This window comes from Rhinolophus sinicus, chromosome 14 (genome assembly GCF_057876585.1).
Source record: "Rhinolophus sinicus isolate RSI-liver-muscle chromosome 14, RSI-T2T, whole genome shotgun sequence".
Classification (NCBI taxonomy): Eukaryota; Metazoa; Chordata; class Mammalia; order Chiroptera; family Rhinolophidae; genus Rhinolophus; species Rhinolophus sinicus.
The window spans coordinates 177,018,854-177,035,883 of NC_142514.1; the positions used below are offsets into that span (position 1 = coordinate 177,018,854).

The following is a 17,030-nucleotide window of genomic DNA, read 5'->3' on the forward strand; positions in this document are numbered from 1 at the left end:
ACTCTCCCTAATTCACCCAGACAGAGTTAATCAGAGTCTCCTCTGCTGAACGATTTCTATCCCTTGAACACATTGTGTGTGTGTGTGTGTGTGTGTGTGTGTGTGTGTGTGTGTGTGAATAAAAATGCATTAGTAAAAAAAAATGCATTAATCTATCTCTCCAATTGACTGGGTTTCCAGGTATCCTGTCATGTTTGTTTATGTTTCTCCTGTCCCTAGCACATAATAAACACTATTAAATGTTGATGAAACTCAAATAAATCCTTCCTATTTCTACGTTTCTTAAGTCTTGAGCTCAGATTAAGAATAAATTCACCCTCACGGTAGCTATGACTTTACTTAAAGCATATAGTCAAACAGTCATTTACTCCCTATTAGGTTTTTTTTGTTTGTTTGTTTTGTTTTGTTTTGTTTTCTGAACAACGTGGTCTAATGCTCAAAAAATCATCTAATTCAGTTTGGAGAAAAAAAGAAAAGAAAAGAAAAACAGTAGGTGTGGCTTGATGCAAGAAGCTTCAATGTGTACCAAAAAGGTACTTATACTTTCCTCAAGGTCAGGTTATTTGGGCATCATATAAACAGAGCATATTAGACATTTTATGTCTTATACGGATAAATGACTCCTCTTTCTGTTCTGCAAGTCACAGAAAGAAATTTAAAATATGTTTTACATCAAACTAAAAAGGCTGATGTTTCTTCATAAATTCTGGATTTTTGAAAGTCAACCCGTTAATTTAAACCACTTATATAACTGAACACATCATTTTTTCCAATGTGTGATTAAGTTGTTTATTAAGTTTGGTAGATAGAACTGACAGATAGCAGTAATATTGTTGGTCGTAGGGGGTACCTCATTTTCCAGTGATAATTTTGCAAGAGACTGTAGTGAAGGGGTAAAAGCATAAACTCTGGACATGACAGCCTGCATCTGAATTCTGACCCCACTGTTTCTCTGCTGGGTCACTCGGGTAAGTTTCTAAGCTTCACTAAATCTCATGTTTCTCCCATGTTAAGTGGGAACTAATTAGTACTTAATTCATAGGATTATCTTGATGATTACATTAGAAAGTGCATCTAGAAGTTTTAGCACAACATCTGACACATAGTAAGAACTTATTAGGTTGGTGCAAAAGTGATTACGATTTAAAAGGTTAAAAACAATTGCAAAAGTCACAATTACTTTTGCACCAAGCTAATAATAAGTTATAGCTAACAATATTACATAAACTCCAGGTTTACTCACTTTACTTGGGTTCTAAGAGAAGGACTATTAGACATAACCATATTAAAGTATGTGACATATCACTACAGAGACGTTTAGAGACTGCATGAACTCATACAAACCCTATGTGTGTTTACTATTTTCAAAATCTGTGATGTCTCTTTATTAGTTGTCACTTCATCAATTAACAAAATTTATTGTTATAAAATTAATTTAAGGACTAAGAAATTTAAGGACTAAGAAAATTAAAAATAGCATCATAATTTTGTTCCCCATCCAGTTAAGAGACAACTTTAAGAAGGTCTATCAGGAAGCCCATAAATATTTTTCTAATGTGTCTATCATCAAGTTATGAAAATTATGCTAGAAAATGAATGATCATTTAAAAAACAAAAATAAAAAAAAACTCTTAGCGTGCTTACAAATGCCACTGCAGGTGATAATTTACCACTTAATATGAATTAGTTTTACAAACCTTCTTGAACAAATATTTGGGATCTGGAGGAGAAAGAAGAAAATATGAAAGGAGGGGCTCCTGAAAGGCCATGCTGTAAGAGAGGGTCACCCCCAACATCAGTCAGAACGTCATGATGGAAAAGGTCATAACAAAAGTTAACAAATTTTGAACTTCAGTAGAGACAAATAAATCACCTCCCCTATCCCACCTCAGAAAAAAAGCTTTTTCTATAGAAAAGAAAACAATCACCAAAAAAAAAAAAAAAAAGAGAGAGAGAGAGAGATTAATTGCTACCTACTATAATTTGCTGTTTCATGCCAAGCATTTTTAGGTACTTTGCTGATAATAAATTGCATCCTCACAATAACTCCAAAATATATTTACATCTATTTTAAAGATGACAAAATTGATGATCAGAGAGGCTATACAACTTTCTCAAAGTCAGAGTATTTAGCAGAGCCATAATTTATACTAGAGTTTACCTAATTCCAAAATGTCCTTACGTTAAATAACTGATGGTTTTATTTTACCATTACTATTTTTTTATATCTCAATAGTCAATTGCAAACATAGACATAGCAGACAAAACATACCCTAAGGCCATAAGTGATGCATAGAAATAATGTGCTTCATACCTGTCCTCACCACATACTCATGCAAACAATGACTAACAGAAAACAAAACAGACATGATATCCATGTACAAAAAATACAATTCCATGGGGATGAAATAAATCTTTAGCCATGGTAACTACAAATAAGATACGTACTGTTATAATCCAACTCGGCCCTTTTATAGAACAAACATAAAGATCACGAACGCATACACAGTGGAATCCCTAAGTCATCTGAGGATTCTCATTTTAAAACCTGAGGCTGAACTTCAGATTCTTGTGGGATAATGTCCCAGATCAGTAATTACAATTTAATTATTTGGTCTGAAGGATTTTTGGTGGATGTGTTTGTTGGTTGCTCCCCTCTTCTCTCCCCCCTGCATCTGAACCTTTATCAGGCTAAACGTTTCATGCCTCCCACGTGTCCAGGGGGCCTTCATCCTTCTCTATTGCCTAATACGGGTTATCATGAAAATGGGTGTGTATTCATCATAAGAACAGCAAAACCTAAAATGCCGACTTCAGAGACCATACATAGAGTCATTTCCTAGAATCAACTAGATTTTAGAGATCGTTATGACTCTAGTCTATACTCTCAATTATCCGTATAGCAAGTTTGAACCCTAGGTTCTCTTCTCTCTAATCATAGAAAACTCTGAAACCATCTACTATTGCCTAGCAACCAACCATAAACTGTTTATAAGAAAACAGTGAGGTCAGGAAAGTCTTGTGAGTTCAAACACACCATTTCACTTCCATGAGCTTCAGTTTATTCATCTTTAAAACAGCCATAAAATATCTAGACCACTACATTGCTCCCTTGTTTTGGAGCTAAGGAGAATAAAAGAAGGAAGAAAGGTAGGAAAAGAGGAAGAGAGAAAAGTAAAAGGTTAACATTAGTTAAGGCCCTTTAATGTACAAAGAGCCAGACGAGCCACCTAATGCCTCCACGTCATAATATCACTTCATCTGGTGATTCTCAAATCTTAAATGCACTATAGTTGGTTGTTGCCGTTTGTTTGTTTGTTTTTAATATCAATGTCCAAGCCTTATCCTGAGTCAATTAAATCGACTCAGGAATAGATATTTTTAAATTTCCCCAGGTGAGCCCTTGAAGCCTTATTTTTCCAATATTTTTACTGGGGGTAAAAAAGATACATTTGTGGATTGAGCTAAGCCTCAAATATTCATCCTCTTAGGAAGTTCTATGTTATTACGTCCACTTTTTTCCCGACTGTATTCCAAATTTTAAGAATTGTTGTGTGAACACAATCTAAAAAGTATCACATCTATCTAAACCTTTTTGGAATGTCCAGTTCTATTTTATGCTGATAAAGCTGGAGTCTTGCAGAATTAGATGTCCCCAGGTGTTGTCTCCTCAGAGTTCACTAACTCTGGATTGCAATGGAAGCTACTACAGACAGAAAAGACTCCACTGGACTTAAATCTGAAAAGGACAGATCACTTGCCTAGGTTTGACTAGTTCATAAGTCATATGAAAAGCACTTAAAGATTTCTCACATTTTCTGGGTGGAGAACACACAATGGGATTTATAGATGATGTAATACAGAATTGTACACCTGAAATCTATGTAATTCTACTAACAATTGTCACCCCAATAAATTTAAAAAATAAATTAAAAAAAAAGACACATCATAATTAAAATTTCCAAGGTTAAAGACAAAAAAAAAAGATTTCTCACATTCATATATACGCTGTCTAGGGACACGGTCAGCACAAGGACATATTCCATATTATTAAAATTCCCATACTACTCAAAGCAAGCTACAAACTCCATGTAAGCCCTGTCAAAATTCCAATGGCATTTTTCCCAGACATAGGAAAAAAAAACAATTATAAAATGTATACAGAACCACAAAAAACCATGAACAGTCCAAGTAATCTTGAACAAGAACAAAGTTGGAGACATCGCACTTGCTGATTTCAAAATATATTGCAAAGCTACAGTAATCAAAAGAGTATGATACTGGTATAAAAACAGACATACACACCAATGGAACAGAATAGAGAACCCAGAAATAACCCCAGGAATATACGGTCAACTGATCGTCAACAAGGGTGCCAAGAACACAATGGGGAAAGGTAGTCTCTCTCTTCAATAAATGTTGCTGGGACAACTGGATATCCACATGCAAAAGAGTGAAAGTGGACCCTTATCACACACATATACAAAAATCAACTCATATATAACTATGCAATCTTTAAAAAAAAAAAAGTAGGTAGGGGACAAAGTATGCAGAATCTTCTAGAGGAGTGCTTCTCAAACTTGAATATGCATATGAATCACATACGTTTCTTGTTAAAGTGCAGATTCTAGTTCAGCAGTTCTGAGGCAGGGCCAGAGTCTTCCCTTGTAACAAGCTCTGGGAGGGGAACACACAACGCAATATACAGATGATGTGTTATAGAAATGTACCCTTGAAACCTATGTGACTTCATTAACCAATGTCACCCAATACATTTAATTTTTTTTTTTTTTTTAAGATACCAGACATGTTCATCTGCTGGCTTTTGAACCATACTTTAAGTAATACAGTTTTAGATCATGGTAAGGAGGTTAGATTTTATCCTGATTATAATACCTGAGGATTTTAAGCGGTACTATATTATGATCTGATTTATGATTTTAAATTGCCTTGGCTGTCATGAAGCAGACTTTAGGAAACAAAAACCAGAGCAGTGGCCGCAGTTAGGTGAGACAACTTGGTGGTGTCTGTGATTAGAATTGTCTTGAAGATGGCTAAAAGGAGATGCAAAAATAAAAGCGAAACCAGTTCTGTTGCGTTCATACGTAGCCTCCCCGCTTGCTGCCGCCAATTTGCAATGTGCCCACTGTCTGAGTACAGAGCTTCCCAGGGAAAGGAGCTCACCAACATTCTCAGCGTGCTTGTCTGCCTGATCACTGAATGTCCTTTCTGTAAGCAGTGCCCCCTAGTGGACATTTATAATGGAACATGAATATCTTCACTGTCCTTTCCAGGAGATCCATACATACACCTCTCCCGACTTCCTTGTCACTAATTTTGCTGTTTTATTCTAAGTCCCTGCTCAGTCAATCTATTAGTTACAGCTCATGAAACAGTGTAGAGACACACCTCAGACCGCCCCTCTATCCATACTAAAATAATACAACCCATTATGTCCCGTGATATTCTGTGTGTGCACACTTTGGACCTAAAGTTGTATCCCTAGTACTATTGCCCGTCTAAAAGAATCAGGAATTCTGAGAGGGTAGGTCAGTCAGTGTTTTTTGAGTGAGAAAATATACGTGCCTGAAAGAGTCTGTTGTGTCTAGAAAACGTGGATGCTTCTACATATGATGGGGGGCAGGGACGAAAGGAACCAACTTACAGAGTCTCATGTTGGTGAAGTTGTGACATTCTGAGTATCAAAAAACAAATCAACATAAAAACCAAAATAATATATTTTTAGTTGCAATATGTTGAACTAGTGAAAGCCAAGAATAAAAATAAAATATAAAATAAAAGAGGGGTAAATACAATAGATTATTTCATTTTGATTCGATTTTAAAGGTAGTGATATGATTAAGTAAATAGAGTGTATAAAAACATACAGAAATTTAAATAAATATAGATATGCCATGTCTATTGGTAAAAGCAGCAAATAAGAAGTGTAAAGAATTATAATTTTCAAGTAGTTCTAGTAAAATTAGGTTTACAAAGATCAGAAAGGAATAATCACCACTGATGACCACTACTACTAGTAGTAATCAGTAACAGTTTCATACAGAATAAGCAAGTTGAGACAGGATAATTCTAGTATTCTGAATTAGATCATAGTTCTTAAATGAAAAATTAATTATGAGACTCAATATCAGAGACTCAATCTCTGATATGATGGATGAAGATTGAGTACACTTATTAATTAGGATAAAGTTATTACAATATTAAATTATTCTTGAACAAATCTCATGTTTTAAATTAATATATATATAATACTAATATAAAATGGGTTATGTAATGCAGGCTGAGAATTGAAAAAAATAATTTTAGAGGGAGACACTATTTGGCAAAGAAACACAAACTTTTGTTTAAAATAGTGGATATAAAAACTCATATTGACATTAAAAGTTTAACTATAAAAAAGAAAAATTAACCATTTGACGTTTTGCTCTGTTGTACTTACTTTAAGAAAACAGTTCTATTTTCCAGATAAGAAACCACTGCTAGACTGAGAAGATTTTTTTTTTTTCATTTTTATCTTGTAAAGTTACCTCAACTCCAGGAAAAGTCCAAATAATATGACTAAAACACAAAATGATTACAAATAAGCATATAAATAATCTAAGGAAGTTACAACACTAACTATAGAGATACTAAGGAAAGTAATTAAGTCTATGGTATTGATATTAACATATTTTGTTATTGTTGTTTTGGAATGTTTTGTCTTCCATAAGCATTCACACAGTTCAAAAGAATCAATTATATTGAATGTTTAATTATAGTATAAATTCCTAAGGTTCTTAAGGAAACACAAGTTCCTGAATTCTATATGGGTGCATCTGGGTTGATAAATTTGGCTTGATTAATCCTTACATTTCATTCTCCTTGGTTTACCACTTTTAGAACCCAATCCCATATGTGCTTCCCAAATTCCTGCCAATACAGATTGGTGAGATCTGAAAACTTTTCTAGGGTGTATTTCCTCTAAGAGCAAGTCTTTGATTTCTTCCTCTGGGCTAGTGATACTTAACTTTCACTGTAGAGGGTGGGTGCTGAGGTGAATTATGGGAGCTCGTAAGGCAACTCCCTACATGGAGTCATTGGGAGACTTTTGTGCAGGGGAAAGCTGATTCCCTCAGGTGGGGGAAGCTAGGGACAGTTCGAACAAGGATGGTTTGCCCAATATTCCTATTCTATTCTTTTAAGGTCCCAAGTCTTCCCTCCATAAATTCTTTCAGCTTACCGTAAAACCTCTGACCGTGTTAGGCATTTAGTTGGTATTGTTTTTCTGTAGTCCTTACAATCAGGCCCTGGGTCGGACCTGAACCATACCTTTTCTAAAGGATCAAAGGACATGAGAAACTTCTTCAAACCTATAGTTGAGGCTTCCCAACTTCCCTTTCGTGTTCACAGTAGGATAATCAGAGTTTTCAATTCAAAAGACCCCGTGATTTTTATAACCAAAGCTATCGCAATTTCAAAGTTTTTAGTATTTCAATGCTTTGCTCTCTTACTGCACTTCATGCTAAGATATTATTGGCGGTCATTTAAATTATCATGATGCCACTACATACCATGGCTTATCAGTGCCCCATTTCCCTGGCAAGTGATATATTTGCACATTTTTAAATATGTGAGCAAACTAATCTCAGAGACGTAAGTGTCAAAGCTTTGATTCTAGGGCTCCTCCTAATAGTTATGAATGTATCAGTCAGAGTGCTGTCAGAAAACAGATGGCCCACTCAGACCGGCCAATTTAAGAAGAATTTAATAAAGGGACTATTTACAAAGATGTGAGCAGAGTATGGGAAAACCAGAGGGTAGATTAGTCCTTTGACACAGCACGTTACTAAATCTAGGCCTCAAGGGAAAAGTGGTAAGAACATTTCCAGAACCCAGAGAAAGAGGGAGAGAGATTGTGTGGCAAGGGCACCCAGACAGAAACGTTGGCCTCTGTTTAGGGGTGAATGTGGCCTTCCCTGACCCTGCAGGGATAGATTCCAGAAAGAAATATTTTGAACTCAGGCTTTTTTCTCCATTCAGGTCCTCTACTATTGGCCAAATTAGTTGACACAATTTGTACAGGTTGGTCTCCTGGAGTAGAGAGCAGGATGGAAAGGGTTGGCAGTTAATCTAGAGGGGCAAATGGAAGATACCCAGCACCCTATAGAAATATCAGTACCTATGCGTTTATCAATATCAAATATACATATATAGATACATATCTGTTATAAATATATTTGGATTCAGCAAAACTCAATGCAGGATATAAAAGAAAATTGTGATTGAATATATCTATCCCTGAGGAATGGCAGTCTTAAACAAAACCCTTCTGAGTTTTATTAAATAAGATTGACCTGATATTGTCAATACTTGGTTACCATCTAAAGTGTGTGGTATCTGTGAGTAATTGGTCCTATCATATCTCTGACAGTTTTGCACTGCAATCTGACTTTCTGGCTACTTGGTGTTTTTTTGTTTGTTTCTTTCAGTTGGATACTCACAGGTTTAAATTTCAGCAGAAGCTAACTCATCACATGATATTTACAATCTCTATTTGTATGACTGTGCCGCAGAAAATTAATCTCTTAGTGCTTTGCCCTCTACCTGTCCTTCATTCCATGATGCCATCTGTGATCATTTAAGTACATTTGATGGCACTGGATGCCGTAGATTACCAGTGCCTCATTTCCCACCATGATGGGTTTATACATCTAATCCTCAAATATGTAAACAATCCAATTCTATTTGAATGATTATCTCCTGAAAGTACTTCTAGGACCAGTATGATGTAATGAACCTGGCAGGTAGCTCATGGCCACTTAAACTGGTTGATTTGGGGAAGGTTTAATAAAGGGATTATTACAAAGCAATGTGTGTGGTGTAGGGAATTCCCACGGAACAGTGTAAAAATTCTAGGACTAGTAACTTCTGAGACCTATTACCTCCCTTACCCCTGAAAGTACAAGAAGAGAGAGAGGTTATGAGTCTTGGAGGGAGAACTTTGAAAGAGAGTCACCTGCCAGAATCTATGGTCTTGGTCCAAGGATGCAGCCAGCTGTGGCATTTCTGCAGGTAAGGAGCCTGGAGGAAACCGCTCTGACTTCACTCTCTTCCCCACCAGTGACAACCTCTGGTTAAACCCATTAAGTAGATAGAGAGCAAAGGAGCCCACCAATGCAGTAAATACAGCTGGGAATCCTGGAGCAAAGAGGAGGTTAAAACTGCAGCGAATGGATTTGGAAGGACAAAAGAAACATATTCAACATAGAACAAAAATATTAGAATCATTGAACATATGCACTTTAATATGCATATGAGTAATGTAGTATACATAATACATGAGCATGCATATGCTTAGTTTAGTTCTACACAACTCAAGAGAGAATGAGAATGCAAATTATGGCTGATTACATTTTCACCTGGACATAGATAGCCGTCTCAAAAATTTTTTCTGCATCATGAAATAATACCCAATTTGTCAATATACAATTTTGTTTAATTGCCTTGTTAGTTATTTCCCAAGCTGTAAAATCCTGAGAGGCTGGAGGAATCTACAACCCTTGGGAGCCACAAACTGATATAAAAAATTCTGGGATAGGCAGATTTGAATTCTGTTGAAGTGATGGTGTTGCTGAGAATTTTAGGTAAGTTGCCTAATTCAGATGTTACAGGTACATGGAAATTTTGCTTGTTCCTCACAACCAGTCCCGAGTTCGTTTATGTACTAATATAATCATACTAATGATGTGATAAGGGCTAAGAAAAGGCCTCTTTTGAAATATCTCCACCATCTTTCTATTGAAGTTTCTGAAACTGCTGAGAGTTCACAAGGAGATGTAATATTTCTCACTATTAGAGACAAAAAAAAAAAAAGAGCAATTAATATTACAGAACAGGACAAGGGAGAAAAAAACTAAATGCATAAACGAATTTACTACAAAGCTACAAAATTAAGATGATGAGGTACTGGCATAAGATAGACACGAAGATCGACGGAATAGAATGCAGAGTCAAGAAACAACCCCTTACAATGATAGTCTGGATAGGCAAAATAATGCTTCCCCAAAATACCCATGTTCTAATCCCTGGAAGCTGTGAATATTGTTTCATAGAAATGGAAATTAAAATTGTTAATCAGCTGGCTTTAAAATAGATTATCCTGGATTATCGGCTGGGCCCAATGTAATCACAGAAGTCCTTAAAAGTTGAAAAGAGAGTCAGAATCAGAGGGAGATTTAACTATGAGCGAATGGTCATAGAGATACAATGGTGCTGGCTTTGAAGATGGAAGAGAGGGATCGTGACCCAAAGAATGTGAGCCGTCTCTAGAAGCTGCATAAGGCAAGGAAATGGGTTCTCCCTTAGACCCTCCAGAAAGGAACACAGCCCGACTGACATCTTGACTTCAGCTCAGTTGTTCCCATGTTGTACTTCTGATCTACTAAACTGTAAGTTAATACATTTGTGTTGGTTTAAGCCACTAAGTATGAGGTAGATTGTTACAGGAACAAGAGAGAACTAAAACTATGGTCAACTGATTTTGACAAGGCAATACAGTGAGGAAAGAATAGTCCTTTCAACAAATGGTGTTGTGACATCTAGTTATTTACATACAAGGAAATAACGTTGGACCCCTCCTTCACACCATATACAAAAATTAACTCAAAATGGATAATAGGCCTAAATGTAAGAACTGAAGCTATAAAAGTTTTAGAATAAAAAGAGCAAATCATTGTGACCTTGGGTTAGGCAATGGTTTCTTAAATAAGACACCAAAGGCAAACAAGAAAAGAAAAAATAAAGTGGACTTTATCAAATTTAAAAACATTTCTACATTAAAGGAGACCATCAAGAAAGTAAAAAGCTAACCCAGAGAATGGGGGGAAATATTTGCAAGTCATGTATCTGATAAGAAACTTGTAGCCAGAATATGTAAGAACTCTTACACTTCAACAATAAAAACAAAAAACCTGATTAAAAATGGGCCAAAGATTTCAATAGATACTTCTCCAAAGAAGATAAACAAATAGCTGATAAGTACATGAAAATATGCTCAACATCATTTGTCCTTAGAAAAACGTGAATCAAAAACACAAAGTTCAATTTATATTGAATATTCCTCAAAATGTTAAATATAAATTTACCATGTGACTAAGCAGTTCTACTCCTAGGTATCTACTCAAGATAAGTGAAAACATATGTCCTTACACAAATTGTGCAAGACTGCTCATTAGTAGTATTGTTCATAATTTTCAAAAGGTAGAAAAAATGAAATGTTCATCAATTGATGAATGGGTAAACAATGTGTGGTATATTCACATAAAGGAATATTATTCAGCAATAAAAAAGAATAAAATAATGATAGATGGTACAACATGGATGAAAAAGGAAAAAAAAAATATATATATATATATATTAACCAGGTTTTTTGGTGCAGAATATTTTTTATCTCACTTTCTCTCCCTAATAATAAGAATGTTTTTTTCTCCTTGTATCAGAGAGGGAAGCTCTCACATGAGAGTTTTAGTTCCTGTTTTCAGGAAGAAATGGGGGATCAGAGTGTCTCTTGTATCTGCTGTTTTACAAAATGCCATTATAATCATTATAAGCTCAAAGTAATCATTATGCCAAAGTGGCATATTTTGAGGTGAACTATTCTGTCACCCTTCAAGTGTCACCACCATCTAAACTATAGGGACTTTTTTACTTCTCATGGGCTTTGAACAACTTGTCCATGTCTAGCTGGGAAATAGGAGGGGGGCATTTCTCTCTGTGTCTAAATTTAATTAGCTCCTCCCTTAGTTCATTTTCAGCCCATCAATCATCCCATTTTATTTTCTTAATATCATCCAACATTCACTGAAAATATTTCTATACTTATTTATTTATTATGTATCTCTGTCTTCTAAATAAAGGCTCCATAGAATAAGGCCCAGCCCAATCATTCTCACTGCTGTATCCCAATGCTGGGACAGTACCTGGGGCTCAAGAAATGTTTTCCTAAAAATGAGTAAACCCACAACAGCACTAAAGCTTTCCTGTTACTAAACGCCTTTTATCGAAATGAATATGTTGAGGCTCAGAAAACTCCCATCACCTGCCCAAGTCAGACAAGACTCCTGCTCAGATCTTTCTTACTCTAACATCCACAGCCTTAAGCACATCTCAGAGGCCTAGCACAGAGAAAGCCCTCATTTAGTACTGGTTGAAGGAATTAAACTCTTCCCTCCTCCATCTGTAGGTGAGCTCTCTTTAAGTCATGGCGAGAAGCAATCACACGGTGACTGAGTTCATCCTCGTGGGTTTCACTACAGACCCCATAATGCAGCTGGTCCTGTTCGTGCTGTTCCTTGGTGTGTACTCTGTGACCGTGGTAGGAAATACCGTCCTCATAATGTTGATCTGTAAGGACTCCCAGCTACACACACCCATGTATTTTTTCATTGGGAACCTGTCTTTTCTGGATCTCTGGTATTCCTCTGTCTACACTCCGAAGATCCTAGTGACCTGCATCTCTGAAGACAAAGGCATCTCCTTTGCTGGCTGTGTAGCTCAGTTCTTTTTCTCTGCTGGACTGGCATATAGTGAGTGTTACCTGTTGGCTGCCATGGCTTATGACCGCTATGTGGCCATCTCCAACCCCCTGCTCTATGCTCAGGCCATGTCAAGGAGATTGTGTAACTGTTTGGTTATATATTCCTATACTGGAGGTTTTGTCAACGCTGTGATACTCACCAGCAACACCTTCTCATTGGAGTTTTGTGGTAACAATGTCATTGATGACTTTTTCTGTGATGTCCCACCCCTGGTGAAGTTGGCCTGTGACGTGGAGGAGAGCTACCAGGCTGTGCTACACTTCCTCCTGGCCTCCAACGTTGTTGCCCCCTCTGTGTTCATACTCGCCTCCTACCTCTTCATCATCCATGCCATCCGGAGGATCCGCTCCCCCCAGGGTCGCCTCAAGGCCTTCTCCACTTGCTCCTCCCACCTGACGTCTGTCACCTTGTACTACGGCTCCATTCTCTACATCTACTCTCGCCCAAGTTCCAGCTATTCCCTTGAGAGGGACAAAATGGTTTCTATGTTTTACACTGTGCTGTTCCCCATGTTGAACCCCATGATCTACAGTCTGAGGAATAAAGATGTGAAAGAAGCTCTGAAAAAGTCCTTCGGGTTCACATTATCTGAAGTCTAAATTGACATAAATTTCTCAAATAAGTGCTCGATGAAAAGGGACGGCTTTGGGGGAAGGTTGGAGAACTGGATGGAAAAAAGCACCTCTTTTGATATTCAAATAATTCCAATGAAAAAGATTTTGTTTGTATGAGTTTGTTTTGCTTTAGTGATCAGACTACTATAAAATAGAGATTCAATTTAATATTAACATAGTTCTTCAAAAGTAGTATCATGGTTTAATGCAAAATAGAGTGTGTATATTATAGCTGAGATCTCAAAGGATTAAATTTGACTTCAGTATCTCCCATCAGATTGACCCAATTTTTTTTTCCTACGTGATAGGCTTTATGGGGACATAAAGATGTTATATGGATTCTGGAGATATGTGGATTATGCCCCTAATCTTTATTGTCTAGTACTTACAGAACTGTGTAAATAGAAGAATAAGGAATGTTAAGACTATTGTGATTAAGAGAGAGGGCAGTGATGTTATTTAATGAATGCAGATGAAAAGAAAGACCAGAAATAGTGCTAGTACAAACAGTGAAGTGGCTACAACTATTTGTTCTAAAGTTTTAATTTAAATACATTGTATACATGTGTTCATTACAACAATAGCTATAATCTTTCAATAACCAAAGTTCTAACTTCTGAGACTCAAGCTACTCATTTGTCATATGTAAGAAAAAAAATCCTTAATTTGCAGTGTTGTTGCAAAGAGTATTAAAAATATATATCAACTAAACCTGCTATGTAGTGAATATGGAGCTGTGAGTTTTTTGTTTTCAAAACCTTCTGGTTATATACTTAAAAAAAAAAAAAAAAGCATTGGCTCTAGAATATAGTGGGGGTTTTGTTTTGGGTTGGTTTGTTTCAGTTTTTCCACTCGATGTTATTTTCTCTCACAGGGAATACATGGTGATATGAAATGGGGGAGAGTATGGCAGAGTAGTCGTTCTCTGTGGAGAGACCATGTGTTTGGGGTAACACACAATCCTAGAGACATATTTCTCCAGGGGTTTACAAAAGTGTTTGGGTTTGTTTTTGTTTTGTTTTGTTTTGTTTTGTTTTGTAGCCTAAACAACTTTTAAACATTTTGCCTAATATTAAACTGATGTAGAAGACACAGTTTACAAAGATATTTTCTATATATTCAATTAAAGCTTTATGAGTAATATGGAGAGAATTCCTTACTCAAAATAAATATTTATAAAATTTAAGTAAATTTCCACAAGTTTAACCACTCCAAATCTTTTCCCCACACAATAAAATTTGCTCACCAAGCTTCAAAGTCAAACTTTGTGCACAAACACTATCCAATTCCTCTTTTCTCTTTTTAAGACCACCCAAAGATAACGGAGAGAATGAATTTTATGAAAGATCTTGTACTGCTAGGAAGCAAAAAATACAATATTGTGGAACATCGCACAACCCAGTATTATAGGTTTAAAATAGTCTAATCACAACAAAGTAATAATCAACAATGAAAGAGTGGTTTGATCTGTTTCATTGTTTTAAGTGTAACATGTTGTATTTACTTGATATATTATATTGTATTGTTTACAAACAGATCTATAAGTCAATAATATGGAAAATGCAGGGAGAGCATTCTGCAAAAAGATAACATTCATCTGTCTCCGTGGCCTGAGCGTCTGTGCTGCTTTCCAGAAGGCTGCTTTGACATCTTTGTTCCTCAGGCTCTCGATGAGAGAGTTGAGCAATGGGTTGAACACCGTGTAGAACAAGGCAGCCTCTTTGACTCTCCAGGGAGTAGGTGGAACTTGGCCTTGAAAACATAAAGAGCAGGGATCTGTAGAAGAGCATGACTGAGGTGAGGTGTGAAGCACAGGTGGAGAAGGCCTCGCACCTTCCTGAGGCTGAGCAGATCCTCAGAAGAGCCATAAGGATGTGGAAACAGGAAATCAGGATGGCAAGAATGCTGGAGAGGACCGTGAAGCCCACCACATGCAGGAGGACTTTTTCATAGACCTAGGTATCTGTACAGGACATTTTTACCAATGGTGGTGCATCGCAGAAGAAGTGGTGAATGATATTTTTACAGCAGACACTCAGGGGGAAGGTGTTGGCAGTAGCCCTCCTATGTAAGAGCCCACAATGAGTCCAGTACACAGAGAGCTGGACACAGTACCTAAACAAAGTAACAGATTGCCATGTGGCGGTCAAATGCCATGGCTGCTAGGAGCTAGCTCTCAGTGTAGGTAACAACACAGGAGAAGAACACCGGGGCTCCGCATCCAGCCAAGGAAATGCGTTTATCTTCCGAAACACAACTGGCCAGGAGTTTGGGAGTATACACAGAGGTGTACCAAAAATCCAAAAAGGACAGATTGCCAATGAAAAAGTACATAGGTGTGTGTAGGCGGGAGCCAATACGAATTAAGACAACCAGGGTCATGTTCCCCAACAAGGTTATCAAACAGATTGTCAGAAATATTCCAAATAAAATGAGCTGCCACTGGGGGTCTGCTGAGAAGCCCACCAAGATAAACTCAGCATGGTGCAATTTCCCACTTTCATGTCCACAGAGAAGAAAGTCTGATAAAGATTTTGAGGGGAAAAAGATCATTTCATGATTTTTCTATTGAAATAAATAAAGGTATCAATTAACTCAACAATTACTAGGAGGTGTTTATCCATGACTATCCAGAATGATAGACTTCTCTCTCTGACTTGGGAAGACCCCAGGAATTGGTGTTAGAATCTGATTTTGGAATTAGGGCTTTCACTTATTAATTGCTTAATGCAAGGCAAGTTCCTCAGTCTCACCAAACAGACAAGAAAAATGAAGCCTCCTGACACAGGTGGTCTGATTGAATAAAAAAGATATGCATGAAAACATCCAGCCCAATACACTCAAAAAAATTTCAGTATCCTTCATATGTTATTGAGAATTTATGTCTCAGGTATTGTGCTGAGAGTTACACAAATACAGATGCATTATACTACTCTTGCTACTATAAATACAAATAAAAATAATATATGTGTATATATACACATTAATATAAAATTTGTGCCATTTAGTATTCTAAATCCTAATCTTCACCCACTTAATCCTTTCCACAACTTTATAAGGTAGGTACTATTATGATCCTCATAGAATTTAAGAAACAATTCCAAGATTACAGAACTGGTAAATAGCAGAACTGATATTTGAATGCAGAATTTTCTTTATTAAGAGTATATCCTCTCAACTGTTAAGCCATTTTTGTCTTTTATAGGTGAATTCTTTCTCTCTTGTTCTTCTAGCTAAGGTAATGCTATAACCCTCTGACAACCTGAATATCTTCACTTATTAAAAAGAGCTTTAAGTATAGAGAATATAATCAATAACATGGTAATAACTATGTATAGTGTCAGGTAGGTACTAGACAAGTCAGGGGAATCACTTCCTAAATTAGACAAATGTCTAACCCCTATGCAGGACACATGAAATTAACATAAAATAGTATTGAATGTCAACTCTAATTGAAAATTTAAAAAGGTGGGGGAGATAAAGAGGAATAAGAGGAGCAAAGTTCCAGACATAAAACAAATAAGTCTTGGGGATGTAATATACAGTATAGGAAATGTAGCCAATAACATTGTGATAGCGTGATACAGTGTCAGATGGTTGCTGGACTTGTCATGGTGATCTCTTCTTTAACATAAGGAATATAATCTATAATGTGGTAATAACACTGTATCGTGTCAGGTGGGTATAGTTCCAGATGTACACATGGAACTAATATTGTATGCTAGCTATATTTTTAAAAATCTTCTTTAAAAAAGAGCTTTAAAAATCCTTTTTTGTTTTTTGGAACCCTCATACACTATTGGTGGGAATGTAGATTGGT

At 36.5% G+C, this 17,030-nt stretch overlaps 1 protein-coding gene and 1 pseudogene across 1 annotated transcript; one reads left to right on the forward strand and one right to left on the reverse strand.

Moving 5' to 3' along the window:
• The first annotated feature begins 12,259 nt into the window (after nucleotides 1-12,259).
• Nucleotides 12,260-13,195, forward strand: OR9G1 (olfactory receptor family 9 subfamily G member 1). The gene has a single exon (XM_019713404.3). It carries the CDS (start codon nucleotides 12,260-12,262, stop codon nucleotides 13,193-13,195), a length of 936 nt encoding a protein of 311 aa, XP_019568963.3.
• Nucleotides 13,196-14,690: 1,495 nt separating this feature from the next.
• On the reverse strand, nucleotides 14,691-15,717 carry LOC109435469 (olfactory receptor 9G4-like; annotated as a pseudogene).
• Nucleotides 15,718-17,030: the final 1,313 nt, after the last annotated feature.

What these genes read in the sequence shown, in the direction of transcription:
- OR9G1 (XM_019713404.3), top strand. Translation starts at nt 12,260, where the DNA reads ATGGCGAGAAGCAATCACACGGTGACTGAGTTCATCCTCGTGGGTTTC.